General features: G+C 38.3%; 1 protein-coding gene across 1 annotated transcript in view; it reads left to right on the forward strand.

The window, feature by feature from the left end:
* Positions 1-23251, forward strand: part of LOC145326530 (protein unc-80 homolog) — a 151422-nt gene that overhangs the window by 12459 nt on the left and 115712 nt on the right. Inside the window, exons 3-5 of the mRNA XM_080169901.1 lie at positions 5227-5337; positions 14765-14813; positions 19853-19879. Coding sequence (XP_080026027.1) covers positions 5227-5337; positions 14765-14813; positions 19853-19879 — 187 coding nt within the window. The remainder of the gene's footprint in view (positions 1-5226; positions 5338-14764; positions 14814-19852; positions 19880-23251) is intronic.

Below are 23251 nucleotides of genomic sequence, written 5' to 3' on the forward strand. Positions count from 1 at the left end.
AGTCAAAGTGTAATTAATTAGTTAATAAATTCGACGACTTAAAGTTGTCTAAACACTCATTCTTCGGAATAAGAGATTAGGGCTCTAGCAATTAGTTCTAAGTGAGTTATATCTTCAAATCCACATCCAAAATTTCTGTCTTTCATATCCAATTCCTTTAGCTTACCCCGACAAAATATCCAAATTTTTACTTTTTCATGATGGATAGAATTGCTCAAACAAGACCCCTGAGTGAATTTGAAAATCATTAATAGACATTATTAAGTACTTACGGATATGCCCCTAGGGACGATTATTCTTGGTGGTGGTGGTACCATCCCCAACAATAGTTTTCAACCTTTCAGGACATTGATAAGCTACACTGTAAAGGAAAACCATATCGGTTTAGCGGTTATCGAGATCCTTTGGCACACAGACAGACAGATACAGATCTTGTTACTTTTATATAAGGATTATTAAATGTAGAAACAGAATAATGGGCGATAAAAAATATTCTCAATTTTTCCACACCTAGTTTTAAATGTAAGATTCTGTCTTCAGAAACTTGTAACTATAGGGGCAAAGGTTTAGATGAATTTGGGTGACATTGTCCTCCTAGTTATTCAGTGATAATACATATTTAATAATGTGATAAAGTTAAATACAAATTTTTGTTTGTTATTAAATTTTAGTGACAATCATAAATGTGTTTTAATTGATTAAATGTGATAATTAACTAATCAATGATATTTTGATTACAATTGTTTTATAAATGTTTTTAGTAGCGTGTCTACTCTAAAACTATGAAATAAGAACAACAAATTGTTTTAAGTTTTGTTATGATTTAGTTTATAACTTTTTTGTTCATAGTAGAAGAAAAGCGGCGCTTTTAAACAATTATAATCTCTTACCAAGTAAAACAATATTGGGTATAGTCCCATTTGTGGCAACGCCCCTTAAGGGACGATATGTCGTATTTTCACAATAGCTTTTTATAGGTTATTTTAGGTTAGGTTAGGTGATTGCTCCGCAGGGTTAGAGCCCCCCGCAGGGGCTAGAGATAGGAGAAAAGCTTCTTTTGAAAATACGACGAGTTGCCACGAAAGGGACTATACCCAAAATATTTTTTTAGGGCTCCTCACAGTAGTTATGCAAAGGGGAAAAAAACACCCTATCTATTTTTTTCTAATTATCCTTACAAAAATGAGGTGGCATTTTTATACACTTAATTTGTTGTTGATGCGCCATACATGTTCTTGATCATCTTCACGTACTGTATAATGCATTGTTAAAAATATAATCAAAGAAAATTTTAAAATCTCTTCAACATTTTCTTTGAAAAATTGAAAATTGGGAGGGTTATTTTAATTATTTAAGCCTAACCTCTGCAGAGAGCTTTAACTTTATTTTACATCAATAAAGGGGTGGCGGGGTTTTTGTGATCATTAGGCAATTTGAGGTAAACCGCCGGTTAATGAGATATTACCAGACAAACAAATATCCTTACAAAGTACATAAATACTTTCAAGTAATTACTAAATTTCACATAATATTCTATACATATTCAGAAAAATGCAAAATTTCTTGTGTAAAATTTTGATAAATAAAATTCATACATGTATTATTTTGATCTTAAAACGTCAATTTTAATGTTAAAGTGAATATTTTCCTATTTTCACTACATTAAATATTATCTAAACTCAAAGGTTTACATAATAGACAACAAATTAGAATAATCACCCTTAAGTTAAAGCAACAATAAACAAATTTATTTTTATTAAGTTAAAAATATATTTTTATAGCTAAATATTCATCTAGTAGCTACGCCCCTAGAGGCCTCTAGTGGCATAATGGCGGAGGAATAAAAGTTTGCCGACCCTCGATTTTCACTTTAGTATAAAAATAAATTACTCTGTTTGGGAGGGTAGTGGTAATCTTACCTAGAATTGTTTAGATTTAACTTGGCCTATGAGGAGCTACTTTGTAAAGAAGAACCATATCGGTACATCGGTAAGCGAGATCTTAAGCTACACACATATAGACATCCTGTTACTTTGATATAAGGAATTTGTATTTTCATTTTAAAGATTTTTAATGTTTTAAACCAATGCAAATGGATCTTGGACAAAGTAGCTTCGGACAAAGTAGCTTCAGACAAAGTAGCTTCGGACAAAGTAGCTTCAGGACAAAGTAGCTTCGGACAAAGTAGCTTCAGGACAAAGTTTGCATTTTTTTTCTCAAAGGGTTTAAAATCTTTAAAAATTTACCTATTAATAATTGCTCTAATGTTTAAACATCAAATTTATCATAAACAAATCTGCAATATTTTGGGCAAAAAAGAAAGTTGGGTAAGGATAATCAAACAAAAATTGTGAAATTAAAAGGGAAATTGATCAGCTGGGTTGAAGCCTAAAAGGGGGAGATTTAAAAAGATAAATACAACTTTTACGTTGTTAACAAAAGTGTAGGTATATTAAAATTTTAAGTAGTTAGAGTCGAAAAGACAAACAATCATCCGTATTCCTTAAAGGGCCTGTTGAGCACTCTGAAACCCACCTGCCCTTATTTTTGATTGAATTGAAAAAAGCGGGTGGGGGTCGTGCGTTTGTTTATTACTTTAGGGAAGGAAAGATTAGGTTATATTGGACACTGGGTAGCCCCATGGGGTTAAGGCCCTTTGTAGGAATCACGCATTGAAAAATTAACACCCTTTCCTGTTTTTAATGCTCAACAGGACTTTGTGAGTAACACCGATTTGAAAAATCTACCAATTACAAGAAAGATGTAGTAAATTTTTAAAGCTTACAGCATGTCGCGGTTAAATAAAAAGAGACACTAGTTATAGAGTAGCCACATAGCTGATAATTTCAGTAAATGGCGTCTGTGTTAATTCTTATCAGATTCTGTTTACATTAGATTTTGGAAAAATTGAATCATGTATTTTATTTACATTATTCGGATATTTCCCTCAGCGTAAAGTTGATGTAATTATTTTTTATCATAACATATGTTTTTTAGGCTTCTTTTAGGTTAGGTAAGATAAGTAAGTGTTTAGAGTTTAGAAAACCCCGCCTAATAATAGCAATAAATGTATTAGTATAGATGTATAACCCAGACAACTATATGGATCCAGTGTTGGGGACCTTTTCCGTCTGCTAGCAAATTCCTTTCTGCCTTTTTGTAGCGACTTGACTGTGTTAATATATCCGACACTATTGGCTGATATTCAAAGACCCAATCGAAAGTCGACACATGGTCCACGGGGTGGGGATATTATTCAGTTATATTGTTTTACTGTAATGTCATAACTACATGTTGGGACTCGATATGGAAACACATATTTAGAAAAAAAATAAAGGTATAGATAGAGAGGGAAGTTTTGTTTATCACTGGGTTGTCAAGAGATTATTCCTATACTATTCAAACTCAACAGATAGGTTGCAATTTTATTTTGAAGCTTATATAATTCTTTTTTCCTAATATTTCCTGTTCGTTTGTCCAACTGTCTGGGGCAGCCGCCGTTTGAAGGGTAGCTTCATTTCCCCAGCTTGTGTTGAAGATAGATGTGAATTTTGTAATCTGACTTTCTGTAACTCTTGTCATAAAAAACATATGAATTAAATAAGAATTTTTTTAAAAATTTTTAAAATTATTTTAGGATTTAATATTTAAAAATATATAAACCCGATTGATTATATAAATAGCTATATAACTATTATTAAGACAGAATATTATCTATGATATAAATATTAATGTTAATACTATTATTATGAGGATCAATATACATATATTTATATATTGAATAGCTATCATATTTAGTTTTATTGATAGATATTATAGAGAGAAAAGATAAGATATTTGGAAATACATAAATGTCTCAGGGAAAGTGATAATTTTCATAAGAAAACACAAGAATAACAAAATTCATAAGTATATAGCCAAGCTCAGAAATGAAAACATATTTTATAAAGAAAATGTTACTTCAGTTACTTAAATTTTGTAGGGGGGGGGGGGATACTTAATTCTTCTCGTTGTATTATTTATTTGTAGTTGACACAAATCTAATTTCAGGGACTTTAACCCATCGGGGTCCTATCTCTTCGGATTGTTTTACTTTCGGTGTCATTTTTAACGTTTGCATAACCTAACCTAAATAAACATAGTAGCATACAGTTTAATAAAAAGTTTGTTTTTGTTTCAGATTCACTTCAAGGGAAACGACCAAAAAAGTAGAATTATACATATTCTTCTATTTTTGTAACATAATAAGATTAAACAATTATACTCTTATGGTTATTAATATAGTCAGGACTAGTTATGTGGGATCAATGCCAGGGAGGATGGGGACATTTGGCTGTACATTATTCGTTCTCTCATTCGTTGGCCTTAAAACTTTGGGGGCTTTTTATTAGATCTAAATTAGTTGGTACAAAATAGCAGAGTTTATACTTTTTAAACTACAGAATGGGTAACTTCGTAAATCATAAATTTTGGGTGTACATATCCAATTACTACAAAGATTAGGTTAAATACCAATAATTTCATACAGGAATAAATTTGGTAAAAAAAGATCAAAAAGAGCATTCTTTTATAGAAGAATGTTCGGACGGACTCATCCTATATGTAAAAAATCTTTGCATTTATATAAAAACTTTCATTGTGATAAATATGTCTTGAAATATAAATATAAGTTGTGTAAGTGAGAAAAGTTTATTTATTATTCATATAAAGTAGAAAATTATATTTATAATTCATAAAACAAAAGACACAACTTGTCTTCAACTTTTTTCTACAAGTGCATCTACTTTAAAATATACTTTGTCCGTCCGTCCGTTCTTCCATCTTTATTTATCTAAGATACAGAAATTAAATTTTAAAAGTGGTTTTATCAGGGATCTAAAGGGATAAGGCAATGGCCAATAAGTTGATGTGCATCCCCAATGATGATACACAAAATTACCTTATCTGTAGATTACAATTTGTGGTGGTAACGTATCAACATTCAACTTAACGAACCAATCAATCAATATTTAATAATGGTCCCAAAAGTTGTTGATCTAACGAATAAGAGTTTTTTATAAATATTTGGAGATTTGTGTAATAAACAGCCCAATATCCTTTTTAGAGACACATAACTCAGAGAGACAATTCAGGGCCTTATCTCTTATCTAAAAGTTTTGTTTGTGGTCCAATTTAAATTTGAGGTAAATTGCAAAAGATAATACCTTATATGTAACTGGTTTTCAGATATAATGAATTAGACATAGCAATGGTGAGGAAAAGCGTTCCTCAGGATGTTCGAGGGAACTCGAACCAGATACCTCTTCCACTACAGATTTTCCTATGGAGACAAACTAGGTAAATTTAAACACACTGCGTCATACAAGAGACGTTAAGTCTACTCCATCTTTGTCATATTAGAATTATTAATAGTTAGAATAAGACATTTCTTCTAAAAATTAGAGCACCTTGGCATTTTTCGGCGGTAGAACTTCCAAACACAGGTCGTAAATCAAGGAGTTGTTTAATGGGTGTTCTTTTTTTTTATTTAATATCTCTGAAATATAACCTGTATAAGAAATAAATTGAAGACAGTGCATTTGTGGTATCCGCCTAGGATGAATGGCAGACACCAGAGTTCAAAATGACTACGGCAGTGTGAACAGACGTGGACACCTATACTATAGAGAAGCTACGCTTCTCTAGCAATCACTAAATAATAAACAGCATCTATTCAGTTGTTCCTTTATTGAAGGTCTAAGGATTACTAAAGTTATATACAACAAACAATAGCTACACAGATAGGAATAAATAATCATAAATAAAAGCAATATAATACATATACAATAGTCAGTTTGGGCAATAATGATCCCCCATCCCTGGGAAGGGTGGGGGGAATTAACAATACAGCTTAACCATAATAAGGCTGTCAGATTCAATCATTAATTTTAGGCATAGGGAGGGGGTCGGCAGACCCCTTCCCCAGGACTCGGGGGAGGGCCTTTGGCCCTTCCCCGAACCCCGGTCAGGGGTGCCATAGGCATGGCTCACGGTTGCCGAATACCACAACTCTCCCCTCGGAAGGCTGGGAGGGGGGTCTCCCTGCCAGACTTCCGACAGTGGTTGAGGCCTTCGGCCCGCTCCTTAGGGCTAAGATATATACAATGATAATGATTCAATGGAATCCTAGTGGTGATTTTCAGGGCTGATGGGCTCCCAACGTGGGATAGAAAGTAGAGGCTGGCTTTGGTTGGACACGTAGCTCGGCGCCGGCAGGTGTCAGGTTGGCGTGGGGCACAGCTGCTGCGGGGCCGGTCAGCAGCGGGGCATTCTGGTTGTTGTTGGCAGCGGCTGGGGCACTGGCTGCCAAGTTGACCGTCTGAGCGGCAGCCTGGCCTCCCGAGTGGCCGCGGGGCCTTCCAGAGGGCGGTCCAGGCCTGCCTGGGCGGTCATGCCCGCTATCGGCTGATTGCATGGACACCATTTCCTCGGCGGCTTCCCGGCCGATGGGAATGGCATCCCAGTCTACTGAAAAGTCCCGGGACTTGGCATGGGTGAGCCGGGCTCTGGCCAAGGCCTTCCTGTACAAGGTTGGATGGTACAGGAACACTTGTGACATCGCATTCATGGCGGCCCGTACACCTCCTTGTGCGGCTGCCAGGGAAATGATGGTCAAATCCCCCAGCAGTTTGAGGATCAACAACAGCAAACACAGTATGGCTGCGCCATCTCCCCACTCGTGAATAGCTTGTCTGAACCCAGCCCAGAAATCCAGGGCGGCCTCTCCTTCCTCCGCCAGTCGGTCGATGTTGTAGGACACGATCCCATGGTCTCCGGTGGCCGAACAGCTACCTTGCTGAACGCATGAGCCATAGGACAGGCCGGTCAGCATGGCGGCTTTATACGCTGGGAACGCTAGCAGCTGCTGCCAGTCGTTCAGCTCAGCCTGCGAATACAAGCCTCCCGAACTAAAGTCATCCAAGGGTTCTGTCAGCAGCTGCTTGGGCGTATCCAGCGGGGGTGGCCTCTTCTTAGGTGCGGGGGTTAGCTCTATCCAGCCTTCCTCCGCGTGCACAGTCAGGGGGTAGGTGGAGGAGCAGGGAATCTTGGTGGCGTGGCCGCTATACACCCGTGTCACGGCGTCTACAAATCCTGTGGGTTCCACTGGTACTTTGTCCCAACATTCATTGCTTTCACGGACAACATATTTGTTGCGTTGGCAGGTAAGCTGGAGCAGGACATCTCCCCTCAGCACAGAGAACGTGCTCCCCTGGACATGCACCGGGTGGGCCGGGTCTAGTTGCTGGAGCTTCCAGCAATTGGCCGCTACTTCTTCTGCCGCTGTGCTTTTCATGCGTGTCTCCAGGGTAAATCCAATATAGCCTGCATGTATCTGGGCCTGCAGGGGGACATCCACATCCCGGGCCGATACTCTGGGCAGCGCTGCCGCGGCCGGGTCAGCTGCCACGAACAATGCTGGGTGGTTGGTGGCATGGGCCTCAAAGTCGCAGTTCACTATTGAGGTGGGGGTGGTCATGTTGATGAAGAACTGGGCTTGATGGTCAACCAGGAACGCATCCATCACTAGGCTAGGCTGGAGGCTGCGGATCAGCCTCAAGGGGCAATCTCTCCCCAGGTGGTCCCACACGTAGGTTGCTTCCCCAGTGATGCAAGACAGCTCAGAATGGGGACATTCTAGGGTCAGGTGGTCAGATTGGGACTCCACCCGTCCATCCTCTACTACGTAGGTCTCTTCCTTGACCAGCAGCCATTGTTCCTGGAGCACTAATTCATTGCGGTACAGCTGGCCCTCGAAGTGGACGTCCTCCCCTTCACAACCCACCCCCTCGGGGCTGTTGACCAAGGCGCCCACCATGTCGAGGGTGAAGAACAGGGGATGGTTCAGCTGGAACGTCAGTGGCTGGGTCTTGCCTGGCAGCGTGTAGACTCGGTTCCTGGCCAGGTCTCAGCACGTTTCTGGATCAATCTTGGTTGGCCTCATGAGGGTGGGGACCGAGGTCACCTTGAGGTGACCCCATACCCCACACCTGAATGTCCACTGGGACACGGTGAGCTGACAACTGTATCCTGTTGTTTCCCTAATCTTGACTTGCTGCAGGACATGTACTTCATGGCCCAGGGGCACCTCCTGGTGTAGCGGTTCCGTGCTACACATCTTCTCCTTATTGTAGGCTGTGACGTGGGTGGGGTTGGCGCAGTCCCACCCTACCAGGACGTAGCTAGTTGTAGGCCACACGGCTGCCAGCAGTAGTCCCCACAGAACCATCCACCAATGTGAGAAGCTACCAGACAGCCATCTACCTCTCGCACGCGGCTGGGGATCTTCGGCTCGGGTCACGGCTGCTTCTTGGGGCTGGACACGGCTGGGCTGCTCCTGGCTAGATACAAATTTCCATTGAGCGTTATCTTTATGTGTCCGGGGCACCCCGATACCCTCCCCAATGACAGACTGACAGGCGACTGGCGCCTGCCTGGGTGTCGGCTCCCCTAGCCCCAAGGGGTCCCTTCCCCTGTCCATGGCATGCCCAGTGGCATGGGGCTGAAGTGCGTGTGGCACAGGCTCGCCCTGACTCACGTCCCTCCCCTGCCCTAGGAACTCAGGTGCATGTGGCACAGGCAAGTCCTTATATCCCCAAATTTCAATCTCCCCAGCCTCTGGTGCAGGAGGCACAGGCAAGGTTGGGGGTTTACAATAATTTGGATACAATACATTTGTTAAATTTAACTTATCCTGGCTCGACTGGAAGTGCTGGGCAGCTGGGTTCCCTCGGCTGGCAGGGGGCGCTGGATGGTGTACGGCTGGGCTCTCCCTACAGGCTGGTGGCGCTGGCTGACTGGGGGTGACGGGTGTCACCCCTTCCTCTGGGACTGCTGGCTTGTTCCAGGATCCAGGTATCTCGGTGGCGGCGACGGTTGTCGCCCCAGGCACCAGGGTGGAGGCGCTGGATAGCACCCCCCAGTCATCGCAGGTGGCGGCGCCGGGTGGCGCCCCATACATCGACTCTGATGCGCTGGCTAGCGCCTCCTGCCTCTCTCGTTCAACGGCCGCCAGGGCCTCCCCGTACACCGTCTCAGTGACGCTGGGTAGCGCCCCTCCACTCTTGCTGGGTAGGCTCGGTTGGGCAGGCCCCATCATGTTTAGGCTAAAGGGCTGGGGCCTCAGAACTTCTGGCTCGGCAATGTTGTTGGGCTGCACAAACTCCGGCCCCAGGTGGTTGAGGCTAAAGCCCAGGCCAACCCGGTTGGGTTCAGCCGCGCCTCCCAGTACGTTGATTCTAGCTGGGACGGTTCCAAACTGCGGCATTCCGTCGGCTCGGCCCGCTGTGTTGGGGGCGGCTGCTTGCTGCGGTGGTGCTGGGGGCGCGCTCCCTTCCATGTTGGCTACTCTGCTGGGCTTTCCTGGGGGAGCGCCCTTGTCTGCAGTGCGCCTCCGGCCGGCTACCTGGTCCCAGTCGGCTCTGCACTCGGCCGCCGTATGGCCAGCATAGTGGCAACGCTCGCACTTGGCAGGACGGTCACGGCGTGGCTGGGTGCGTCTCTCCTGTAGGCTGACTTCCATAGGCGTCGGACAGTCTCGGGCTCGGTGGCCTTTCCCTTGGCAGCGGTAACAGCGGCCTGAAGTCTTGTCATCTGGGGCGACCTTCCCCATCTGGTGGAGACCCGGAGCCAAGGCGCCAATCTCCATTGGCTCCGACTGGTCGTAGTTGGGCAACTGGACGCTGGCTGACCCCGTGAGCCCGTCGGTGGCGTCCACTAGGCACACACCCTCCTTCAGCTGCTTGGTAATCATTGTGACGGTGAACATGGCTCGCCTCGTGTACTCAGGTACAGAGGCGATCTCATGACTCATCATTTCACGTTTCACATTAGCATTACGAATGCCACGATTTAATTCATCGATTAATAACTCGAGATCCTCATGGCTGTAGGCCTCCCTATACAAGGCACACTTTGTGGATATGTATGCTTGTATAGGTTCTGTCGAGTTATGCCTGTAATCCCTGAAGGCTTGCTTCAAAGTCTGGGATTCAAAGGCTGGACGAAATAACATTTCACACTCGGCCTTGACTTGTTCGTATGTCAAGGCTTGGCCTGCCTCGCCAAACAGATGGGAAGCCATTTCCGCCGCTTGCCCCACCATTGACAGTAAAAGGGGGTTGCGGCGGTTGAGGGTGTCATGGGGCGGCACGCGGTAAGCTGCCCATGACATCTCGAGTCTGCGGATGTGGGAACTCCAGGATTGCTTGGGCGGTCCTCTATACTCCGGCAGGTTACTCAGCATCAGCTTGCGGTACTCGGCTGGAGCCGGCTGGGGGTCATCCTGGAGCCATCCTTGGGCTTGGTCTCCTCCTGGCGCTTGTGGCTGTTCCATCGGGTCAACGGTTCAGCGGCGGGACACAAAGTTATAAGTCAATATTATAAATGGTTTACACTTGAGGCTTTCTAGCCTAGCAGCCAACACTGTTTATCACTAGGTTGGTAGTTTAACTACAAAGATATAACTTAGATGTACTTATCACTAGTTTTTTTTCTGAGTTTGTAGAGTAGGCTGGAAGGGGTAGATAGCTGTTGAGGGTCTGAACTGCTGTCAGGAACTGATTGGGTTTTCCTTTATCACACTATAGATAGAAGGGAGAAGCTTGTAATTCTTGTTTTCTAAAAATATCTCTGTTAGATGCTATGGAGTAGCTCCGCTCCTGTGTGTGTGTGTGTGTGTGTGTGTGCGTGAAATATCCTTTCCTTGCAGCGCGCTTACGCACCGTCAAATCCGCGCACACAGGTAAAACGCGCACTTATCCCTCAACTCGCTCTCTCATTGGTCCGCTTTGTCCGTTGAATTTTTGTGATATGTCCCGAACTCTGTTGCGCGACCCGTAAATGGCGCTCTGTTCTCCCGGTCACTATCTCCACACCGTGGGCGGACTTAGGAGGGGGGAAGCGCGTGAGGGGACGGGGTAAAACCGTCCGTTCCCCCTGCGGGGAAGAGGGAGTGCTGTGGGTTTGAGGTAACTGTGTGGTGAGGTAATGGTGCCCTTTCTCCTTAATCCTGGGCTTATTGTTATGTCACCTTGATTGTATTTTCTTCAATGGATGGTGGGCCCCTCCCTTTCCTCTGGAATAAGGGGTGTATTTGTTGTGCTGGAGGCTTGGGTGGTTAGATTGTTTATCAATGCATTGTTATATTACATCTAGATTCTATTTTTGGCCTTATCACAATACATAACAGATTTGCTTACCAAGCCTGTTCTATTTTTAGTTTTATCACAATACACAACAAATTGTTTGCCAATCCTTGCTCATAAATCTATTGTTCAGCCATCACACTAGGGTGGTAATCCCTACAATGTGATATAATATCTGCTTTTCTAGATGGGTGGCTGCGCTGTAGCCTCTCAGGATACTTGGAGTTGACGTAGTTTCCTCTGCTTGGTACACTACACTCGTATGTTGGCTCACAGCTCGCAGCTATTTGGCGTGTTTCAGCCTATCGGCGGCAGGGAATGTCCCGTCCTGCAGCGCCGTATATCCGAATCCGGCTGTTGGCGGCAGGGAATGTCCCGTCCTGCGGCGCCGCTGGTTCGAATCCTTGGCTTGTTTCAGTCTGTCGGCGGCAGGGAATGTCCCGTCCTGCAGCGCCGTGTATCCGAATCCGGCTGATGGCGGCAGGGAATGTCCCGTCCTGCAGCGCCGCTGGTTCGAATCCTGCTATCTCTTGCAGTAAATGTTGGCCTATTTTCAGCCGTTTACACTTAGTTGGCCTGTTTCAGCCCGTCCGCAGGCCTGTTTCAGCCCTTGAGCGCTCAATTCTCCGTTAGATGTCGGCGCTTCTCGCGGTTCTTCGTCAAGTTTCGCTGTCTCGCTTCCACAACTGCCGGATGCAGAGTTAGACCTTGCTATCCAGGGTGGGTAATTCAGGTTGCTTGTGTCAGTTTTGCCAGTTTCACTGCTGGGAGTACCTTAGCCTCAGCTGCGCGTCTGCTCTACACTTGTGGTTTGCCGTAATCTCACACAGCTGTCACCAAAAGTTGTGGTATCCGCCTAGGATGAATGGCAGACACCAGAGTTCAAAATGACTACGGCAGTGTGAACAGACGTGGACACCTATACTATAGAGAAGCTACGCTTCTCTAGCAATCACTAAATAATAAACAGCATCTATTCAGTTGTTCCTTTATTGAAGGTCTAAGGATTACTAAAGTTATATACAACAAACAATAGCTACACAGATAGGAATAAATAATCATAAATAAAAGCAATATAATACATATACAATAGTCAGTTTGGGCAATAATGATCCCCCATCCCTGGGAAGGGTGGGGGGAATTAACAATACAGCTTAACCATAATAAGGCTGTCAGATTCAATCATTAATTTTAGGCATAGGGAGGGGGTCGGCAGACCCCTTCCCCAGGACTCGGGGGAAGGCCTTTGGCCCTTCCCCGAACCCCGGTCAGGGGTGCCATAGGCATGGCTCACGGTTGCCGAATACCACACATTTACAATACATGAATACACATCTATTCTATATATATATGTATATGAAGTACAATTATAGGAAGTATGATTTCATTGTTGTTGACATATTTGTCCTTGTTTTCAGAATAGTTATTTCTCGCATCGTATAATAAACAGCTTTCCGCGGATACAAAATGTATAAGATTAAAACCAGTTTTTTAGCCACGAGATGCGGAGATCTTATGACTGTACATTTTTATAATCGTATAAAACTGGATATAATGCTAGACATGATTTTTCAGTATGGCTGAGAACCGGCTCTAATCTAATCTACCGGTTATTAAACGGCTTCGAAGCGATACGAGAATAGTTATTTCTCGCATCGTATTATAAAAAGCTGGATATAATACGATGCTAGACATAGTTTTTTCGTATGGATGAGAACCGGTTCCTATCCACCGGATTCGAATGAATACGAGAATAGTTATTTCTGGCATCGTATTATAAACGGCTTATATTCGTAGAAAGCTGGATATAATACGATGCTAGACATAGTTTTTTCGTATGGATGGGAACCGGTTCCTATCCACTGGATTCGAATGAATACGAGAATAGTTATTTCTCGCATCGTATTATAAATTATTATGATTGTACATTTTTATATTCGTAGAAAGCTGGATAAAATACGATGCTAGACATAGTTTTTTCGTATGGATGAGAACCGGTTCCTATCCACCGGATTCGAATGAATACGAGAAATATTATTCTGTTGATCCATATTTTCTTTTTCTTTTCAATTTGTTGTGAAAAATATATTTTTGTTATTGGGAAATATCTGACATATTTGTTTATTATTGTCCCTCATTATTGGTAGCGAAGCGCCTCTATAATATTAAACGTTCGTTTGGATGTCCTTTACGTTTAATGGGTAATGTTATTTTTCACGGCTTCTATTCAAGGTAGAACGTTCTATTCTGCGTCTCATTTTGTCTGTCTGTCTGTTTAATCAAGATTTTCTCCGCTATTACTCAAGATAAATAGCTAATAGTTCTTTGTAAGGTTTGTCATTACTATTAAGCATCTAATCTAACTTAGTATGTCAATCTAATTGGCTTATCTTATTATTTTTATCAATCTTTTTTAATGTACGAGCTTTGTTACTATGCTGCTATCACCATAGTCATCCTTGTTTTTATATTTCTTGGTTATAAAGTAATTTCTTATTTGAATTAATGTATAGCCAAATTTTTTTTTAATTTAAGAATTTCACACAAAACAATTTGAAGATTATTAGATTTTCTTCCATTTTCCTAGATCTAGGGACATTCCGGCTTTCTTTTCATTATGATAAACTCACAGAAATAGGCTTCGCTTTTATGGATGTTATCATCCTTGTTCTAACAATAAACTCGTGGTAAAGATCATTAGCAGATCATAAAATCATCTGCTAATATAATTACTGTAATTATATATAATATAGAAACTTTTCTATTCTATAAAGTGTATATTAATGTGTGTGTATGTGTTTAAGATCTCATAAACTGCTGGACAGATAGTAACACAAAAGAAATGGTTTAAAGAAAAGTTTTATGATATTCTGCGAAAAGGTACCCGCGATTGAAAAAAAAATCATGAACCCTTACCACCTCAAGACTAGGGGCGATTGCATCAGTACTTATAAAAAAAACTCCCCTTATTGAATGCTATCCAAAACCTTTACAACAGATGTGCCTGATTTAAAAAAAAAAATTTTTACAGTTGTCGCCTCGAAGGCAAGAGACTAGTCTTATATGTAATGCTTAAACGTCTTGAAACAACCAACCATTTCTTGATTATTGTAATAGTTATTTATCGCATCATTTTAAAGACAACTTTCTGCGGGAAGTAAAATAATAAAAAATATAGGGTTATTTTCAAATTTATTTTATTATTCGACAAATTTTCTATAGTACGATACGAAAATGATTTTTCAGTATGGCTTAGAAACGGTTCTTGTCCAGCGGATATTAATCAGTTTCAGAGCAATACTGTAAAAAAAACATTATCTTTCTTGTTTTGTTTTAAGAATAAACATAATTTATAATCATAAGCCTAAATCCATAAATTCAATATGTAACCACTGTAATAAAATCTTATTTAATGACAGAAGATTAAAATATTAGTTTTAAATAACGTTAATTTAGTTTATATTTGGTTAAAAGGTAAAAAATCAATAAATATTTTAACATTTTAGTAAACTTTTTCCCTAGTATTTTTTAAGTGCAGTAATTTGGCAGAAAACAACTAATCATAATTTTTTTTATTTCAGTCCTTTCATCCGTCCAAAGTTTGGTAAACTACACGCATCCACATGTATTGTAAGTATCTTTAATTTACATCACTTTGTCCGCAGGTCCTAGTTAAGCAACAAGGATGACAACATCCTTAAGTAGCGAAGCACAACAAAATTATGGATGGACAAAGCAGATGTTCAGTGGTCATAAAAGAGAAGAAAAAAAGAAAGAAGATAATTCTTAATAATAAAAAAATATTAGAACTTTTTATTTAATCATATATTTTTAAATATGTCTTTTGTAACGTGACTGACAGACCGACGGACCAAGCAAGTTGTATACTAGATGCTCTTTTGTGGTTGGTATTATAGAAAAAAAAATCAGCAATCTTATGAAAACCTAGAAAATTACATTTTCTCCTATGGCGTTATTGACTTACAGACACACTGACGGAAAGACCGTCAGACAAAGTGAAGAAAATTATTAAAGTGCCTCAACAGATTATGACGTCATACGATAAAATAGCTAATGAGAGTATACACAGTTATTGATCAATGGTAAAATTTATGCCGGCCTCTCATTGGTTATTTTATCGTATGACGTCATATCATAATCTGTTGAGGTACTTTAATCATCTTTCAAAGTGTCCCCAAATATACCCCTCTTCAGTACACCCCTGACATAATAATAATGTAATGTAGAAAAAAAAGATACATAAATTAATCTGACTTTTATTTATTACATCATTAAGGATGAAGATTACATTAAGTGTTATATTTTGTGTGTAGTTGAGTTACTAAATTTCTATAATCATCATTTTACTTATCTTAACTACATACGCAGGCTTTTAGTAACAAAGTTTATGAAAGAAAGTTCTAATAAAAATGGTGCCCACTAAAGAATTATTGATGGCACAAAAAATGCAGGGAGGGAGAGGACATTGGGCAGTTTATTACAATAGTCCCCAAAGTTTTATTATTACGTTTTCTTATTCGTTGGTTCAACAACTTGAATTTTAATTGGTTGGTTTATTAAGTTGAGTGTCCAAAAGTTTAAACAATTAAAATAGAGGTAATTTTGTGTATCATAATCTGGGATGTATCAATTTATCGGACATTGTCTCTTATCCCTTATGATCCTAACAAAAAATGGGACTATGCTTACATCATTATTAAAAGAGAGATCGTAAATAACAATTCAATCTAAATGGATTCTCTAAATCCGTGGCAGATTTGTAGGGTAGCTGCGTTTCAAATATTTTATCATAAACCCCCTTTTGATCCTATAAAAATAGACAATAAGCTGATTATATTTCTTTCATTGGATGGGCTATATATATTTTTTTTGTATTTCATCAAACTTTGTTTTAAAAGCTTTTGTTTTAATCCTCTTAATTGCTGTTTCCACAAATCCTATGTCTATCCTTCTATCTTTCTTTTACTTTCTTCCAAGCAAACTTTATTAGTAGCGCACCTAATCTATACCTGAGGTGTATCTGTCCATAATTATGCAAAACGTGTCTTATATTCACAGTTCTAAAACTACCTTCCCCCCTGTATCCAATTATTAAGCTACTCTTAATCTTCTCCACTATTGTGGACTCTTCCATCCGTCCGTACGTCCGTAACAGATAGCTATTATTGTTAATTTGGGCATAATGAAATTGTCCTATTGATTTCAAATTCTAAATGATGATTTCTATATCAGTTAGATATGACATAGAAAGCGTAGGAACTCTATAACCGTCACTTGAAATTCCGTACGTCCAAATAAAACTATGAATTTAAGCTTTTATGACAACAATTTGTATAAGATTTTTATTCAATTAATCTGATTTTAAAAAGTCATTCCTAGGACAACAAGAAGCAATATTATAAGCTAAACATCTTAATGATCAAGTCCTGAAAAATATGTATTAAACGAAACACCCCACCGTCTGATTTGAGAGCTTTGTCTTTATGGATATTGTCATTCTTGTTCAAATATGGTTAAGATAAACTTTGTTTTTCCCTCTGTCTATCTTTATATCTATCTATTTACCGGAAACATATGATTAGGTTAATGAGCATTTTATATGAGGCATATACATTGATCAATCATGGGTGCAAAGAATGAGAGTTTTATTTACTATTTGATAATCTACTTCTATTTAATTGAAATGTCCGTCTGTATGTCTCTCTGAAATTTTTTTCGGGGTTTATAATATTCTCGGCTACTGTTGAAGTTTTAGGGCTAAATAATTTTGTGAAATTTTCTTATACTATTGAGAATCCAGAATATGGTTTACTTGATCTGTTGGTCTGTCAGTTACGCTACTAAAGACATAAATATTAAGATATATAAGTTTTCCGGAATTTTAAATTTGAAATCTGCATCAAATTTTAAGGATTTTTATAAAATTGGTTTTTTCTATAATTCTTTATCTAAAAGCGGAAATGCAATTTAAGTTAATTAATTTTGGGATCTGTGATTGGTGGATTTAAAAAATCTGCGCTCTGATTGGATGGTGTACATCTTGCAACCAATTAGAGCGCAGGTAGTTTTAAATCCACCTATCCTATTGGTCAAAATTAATTAACTTAAAATGCATTTCCGCTTTTAGATAAATAATTATAGAAAAAACGAATTTTATAAAAAATCCTTAAAACTTGCTGCAGATTTTAAATCTTCCCCTAACGTTAAAATTCCGGAAAACTTATATATCTTAATAAATATATTATCATAAATGTTGATTTAAATGTTTCGTACTACTTTATTTATTCCGGTCTTTTTCATGAACATATGCTCTATACCTCACTTTGTTCGTTTGTCCAGCCATGATTTTTTCGTCCTCTCATTATTTTGGATGTTGCCATCCTTGTTTTATAACATAGAGAAGAAAAATAATACTAATTTTGACTAATATTATGTACATAGTATGCTGACAACAACTTTATCTTAACAAATTACTTATTACACACTAACTTTTAGACAAAAGTCTGTACATCAAATTATTTCATAGTGGTGATTCCATAGGAAATTTTAATGACGTTTTCTATGTTTAACGGGCCTACTAATTAGCCAATATGAATTCAATGGATTTATAATATACGTTGATATATTGGCAGGAGAAAATTTGTCGCCAATTTAGGTAGCTTACATGGATCTTATTTATTGATCAGTTCGTCCATCCATTTGGAGGGGAGTGTGTGGGGTAAAGGGGAAGGGTGATAAATTATTGATATATTTTATCCACTTCAAATATCTTTTCTCTCCTGATTCTTTTTATATATTTTAAACTTCCAGAAAATGTTTATTTATTTTTACTGTGCAACGTCTTTAAAAGGAACATTAAGAGTTTGGAATAGCCTAGGAGTTGGTTTCTATGAATATTAGAAACACTTGTATCACACGGATACTACTGTGACTAGACATCAAATCAGGAATTTAAAGGGATAAGACAATTGCTAATAAATTACTCTAGACTACAATTAGTGGTTGAAACGATTGGACACTCAACTAAATAAACAAACCAATCAAAAATTAATAAAATTCCACGAGGTTGTTAAGGCAACGAATAAGAAAACATTATCATAAGACTTTGGGGACTAGTCAAATGTCCCCTCCCTCCCTGACATCAAAGGCATACAATTATACCCATACGTACCACAGCTATACGCTGATATTTTAGATAAATTTATGAAATTTTAAGTATTAAGTTAAATAGTTCAGTAATGCAGGCGTAATATCTGTGTGTAATTTTAAAAAAGAGCATTAAACTGTAATACTTGAATAACCTGGAATATGTTTGGAATGTTTAGAGAGTTCTGCCTTGCGACATACAATTAGAATTAAAAAGGCATAAAAGGAGGATATTTAAATCTTTTTATTATTTTAGGGTGTTTCTAAAATACTTACAGTGAGACTGATAGACGGACATACGAACATTTGTATTATTGTGATACTATGATATGAGCAACTATAGACCTAACTTTTAGTGTAGCCATGGAAGTAATCCCAAGGGTAGAGAACTTTTTATGTAGTTAAGCTTTTATATAGAATATATGGATGGATAAATCTATTGATAAAAAGAATGACAACATACATAGCTTCATCTGCTATTTAGTATTCAATTTTAAGAAACAAGGTAGAAAAAATTAAAATTTGTCATAAATAATCTTTTTAGGTTCTTTGATGCTTAGTTTTCATTAGATTAGGTTATGTAAAGTTTAAAAGATCACCAAAGGTTTAAGCTACAAATAAAGGCTAAAACACATTGGAACGTTTAAAATAAGAAGGTGGGGGTGGGGGTGTGGGGGGGGGGGAAACTGATCAACACTAATTACGTGTAGAATTAATACTATTTTCTCAATAAGTTTTCAAACTTAGTGGAAAAATACAAGTTTTGAAAATCTAACAAAAATATATACAACACAGATAAAAAAAATTATCAACAGAAAAGCCTACACTTTGTTTTCCTTAAGCCGGCTTAAAAAGCCAGGTGGCTGAAAAAAACAGGAAATCATAGTGTACTATAGTAAGTCTATTAAGTAAAACTACACTAAGAATTCCTTTCATTTTTTCTCACTTTTTCACTTCACATAAATAGAATAAATGCCTAAATATCAATATCCAAACGTTTTCTCTTCATTTTAAAAATTGGTATATCCCTGAACTATGATAAGTTTTACAATGTATTAAGTAGCAAACATATTTCATAATAAATAAAAATCATATAGCACTGTCTAAATTTCTAAACATGAAATTCAACAAGGTAAACTAGAATGATAATTTCCATAACTGGTGAAGATTATTTGTATAAAGAAGAAAATCCTGACAGATGGATGGATATATTGGTAATTGGTCATTGATAATCTTTATTAGACATCTATATTAAATAGCAGTTCAGGAATTTACATTTCCCCCAAAGAAATCCATTTTCCCTCCAGAGCATTACAGACCTACAAATAAAATTGGTTATAGAGTAGATGCTTATTTGCTAAAGAAATCTTCACAAAAAAGTGTATCTTTCTTATCAGAATTAAGTGTCAATGTCATAATAATTTAAATGTTGCTTAATTATTTTAAGACAAAAATTTTCAAATTCAATTATAATTACCTAACCTAATTTCTTTTTTGTATAGCCATGCTCTTTAACAGAGCCTCTTCGGGTAGGAATATTTATAAAGTATTCTTGTAAATATTTTGTAAATCTGTTAGTAATCCTATATATATAACCCTGTAGAGTATTTAAAAGTATTTTTGTAAATAGTTTGTGAATCTTGTAACCCTAAAGTTGAGATACCCTGTGGAATATTTATAAAGTATTCTTGTAAATAATTTGTGAATCTTGTAACCCTAAAGTTGAGACACCCTGTAGAATATTTATAAATTATCATTGCAAATAGTTTGTGAATCTGTTAGTAACCCTATAGTTTAGTCACCCTGTAGAATATTTATAGATATCTTTAGATAGTATTCAAACCAGTAGACACGGTGTTTTCAAAACTTTTTTATTATAAAAAGTTTTTTAAGATTGACTAAAATTTTATATTTATTTTCATAAAAGACATAAAAGTTAGTTTTGAAAACACCTAAATAAATTTAGAAATGCTGGCTCTCACACAAAGTAACCTGGTGAGCTAGGTTTAGAAAGGTAGCATTAGGTCAGTTCACCGCAGGTAGGGCTCCGTAGATTAGGGCCCCCAACAGGGGTTAAGCATAAGGGCAAAAACTACCCAAACCCTTTATTTTCAAGTTAAAGGGTGGGGAGGGCTCAACCAGTAATTTGTGTGAAAGCGCCGAAATGTGTTTTTAGTTTTTTTTGTGATGTAACGCTGTAGTTTAAATACCTCAAAAATATGACATAGCAATAAAACAAATACCTTTTGATACTTAAATCAAAGAAATGCTCATGAACATATAATAGTTATTTCTCGCATCGTATTATAAACAGCTTTCCGCGGATATAGAATGTACAATTATAAGATTAAAACCAGTTTTTTTAGCCCCGAGGTGCCGAAGGCATAGGCTAAAAAAACTGGTTTTAATCTCATGATTGTACATTTTTATATTCGTAGAAGGCTGGATATAATTCGATGCTAGACATAGTTTTTTTCGTATGGATGAGAACCGGTTCTTATCCACCGGATTCGAATGAATACGAGAAATAAATTTAATTTGTGTTTGTTTCTTAGAAATTGTCTTTATTAAAAACTTAACCCTTACAGCTCGGGCCCCAATTCCCACCTTAATAGATCGGGGGGGGGGCTCCAAGAGCCCCCCCCTCTATCTCGGCTCCTGTTACAGATAAAGACGTAAAATTTTTTTCTGGTGGTTCATGTGTATTTTTAGAGAAAATTACTTTTTCTAGTCATAGCAGCCAGGCCGCTCCTTAGCCGCTTTTTAGCGGCCAGCCGCAAAATTTTAAAACAGCTGTAGAGCGGCCAATTTTGCAGCTAGGATGACCAAATTTTAGGACAAACTTTTATTTTTCATAACAAAAAAATTACTTTTTCTGATCATCGCCAAAAAACGGCAAATAACGGAAACCGCCATTTTCGGCGGTTATGGCGGTAAAACGGCGGTTGGCGGCGCCGATTAATATTTCTATCTGTTTGATGTTGCTCAAGGATTTACCAAAAAAATTTATAGGACTCTAGCTGTAATAGAAGCCACGATATTCATGATATATGTCTGTAGTAAAAGCTGGACAAAAATCGGTCATAAAGTCGGTCAAGGAGCGGTCAAACGGTCATAACACATTTTTTCTCAGAAGGTCATTGATATCTAAGTATTCACCAAAAAAAATTTAGGTTTCTCCTTATAAACAAAAGTCATAATGTAGAAATTAAGATTTTTTTAGAATTTTTTTCTAATTTTGGTGCTACCCAACCGACTTTGACCGGACACCACGACCGACACAGACCAGATATCCTAATAAAATCAACTCTTGCCGACGTATAATTACTAAACTTAAAAAGTCATGAAGTCACAGCACTCCATCTTACCTACAAAAAAAATGAGATTGAAAAAACTAGAGGGGGGGGCTCTTGGAGCCCCCCCCCCGATCTGTAAGGGTTAAGGGAAGTAAGGATCTAAAGCTTACGTAATACCCCTACATTGCCGGCATAGTTTCATAAATCCCAGATTCATGGTGTTTCATTAATACACAGTGGTCCTCAAGGCAAAAGAAGTTTGACAAAACCTACCATAAAAACGGACTATATGGCCATCAAATATACACATTGGGTGGCCAGGAACTGATTTTCTTAAAATCATAGCTGTTCCTTCTTGGGGTTTATTCCATTTCAAAGTTAACAGACCAAATTCCCTAAAAAATCAAGGTTGTTTGTCACGTTTTTGTTGCTTTAGTTTCAAACCCTTATAACTTTGGCTGTATCAAAGACTCATGAAAGCTAAACCTATCATTGGAAAGCCTATTGAATGACAATTTCAGACATAGCTTTAGATTTTTTGTAGCTTTCTTACTTTTTGCTCTACAAGGAAAATTGTAACCAAAGGGAGAAAATTTATTGATAAATCTATTCTCAGAAAGGCTTTCACTAGGGTATTTTGATGTAAATTTTTCAGGATTTTTCTTATGTTCAGTGATTCTTTTGATGACAAATGCAAAAAATACACTTTCATACATTTAATTTGGTATATTTGCATTTTTTCTACCTTGTGCCAAAAATTTTTTATAAAAATTATAAGTTGGTGTATATTTTTTTGACCAAAATTGTACATAAATTTCAGGAATAAATATTAAGAACCATCAATTGCTACATTTTACATGTGTAGTTTTAAATTACCTATATCTATGGCTGTGTAGGAGCCTCAAAAATGCTAAACCTACCATTGTAAAGCTTGTTGAACACTCTATTCAGATAAAGCTACGGCTTTAAAAAAATTGACAAAAAAGGCCTGCACAGGATTTATGTTACCTGTAATAAATTTCACCTAAAATGTTGTCTTTCCTACAAAATTTGGAGTAGAAGGGAGGTTACAAAGCAGTAATAGTTACCACATGTTATGTTTCAACACCAATCTAAGAAGGGGGTGTGCCCCCCCCCAAAAAAAAATGGTGCAGGGCTTAGGTGCCCCCCCCCCCTAAAAGGAGGGGGGGTAACATTTTGATATTTGAAAATAATGCAAAATTTAAAAATTTAAAAAAATATTTTTTTAAAAACTCAACAAGATATAACATACCCCCACCCTGGCCCCCCTCCCCTACCCCATATCTATGGGGAATAATTCACAGTTGGGAGAGAGGGGGGGGGGGGTAAAAAGTGCATGAAGAGTCATCATCATTGCCTTTTAGTTCTCGGCAGAACGTAGGCCATATACAATGGTTCTCCAATCTTCCTTTGTTTGGGCACGTTATGAGACAATGCTGAAACATGGAATTTTTTAATCTTTTAGTTCACTTAAAGGGACTGTAAACGTAAATTTTTCTCATCTTAATATCAAATCTTAACATTATCTCATTCATAATATCTCACAGATAGAGCAATACGTGCTTTTTTGCTTAAAAACGGCTT

The sequence above is a fragment of the Acartia tonsa genome, chromosome 8, assembly GCF_053477335.1.
Source record: "Acartia tonsa isolate MP-2025a chromosome 8, ASM5347733v1, whole genome shotgun sequence".
Taxonomy (NCBI): Eukaryota; Metazoa; Arthropoda; class Copepoda; order Calanoida; family Acartiidae; genus Acartia; species Acartia tonsa.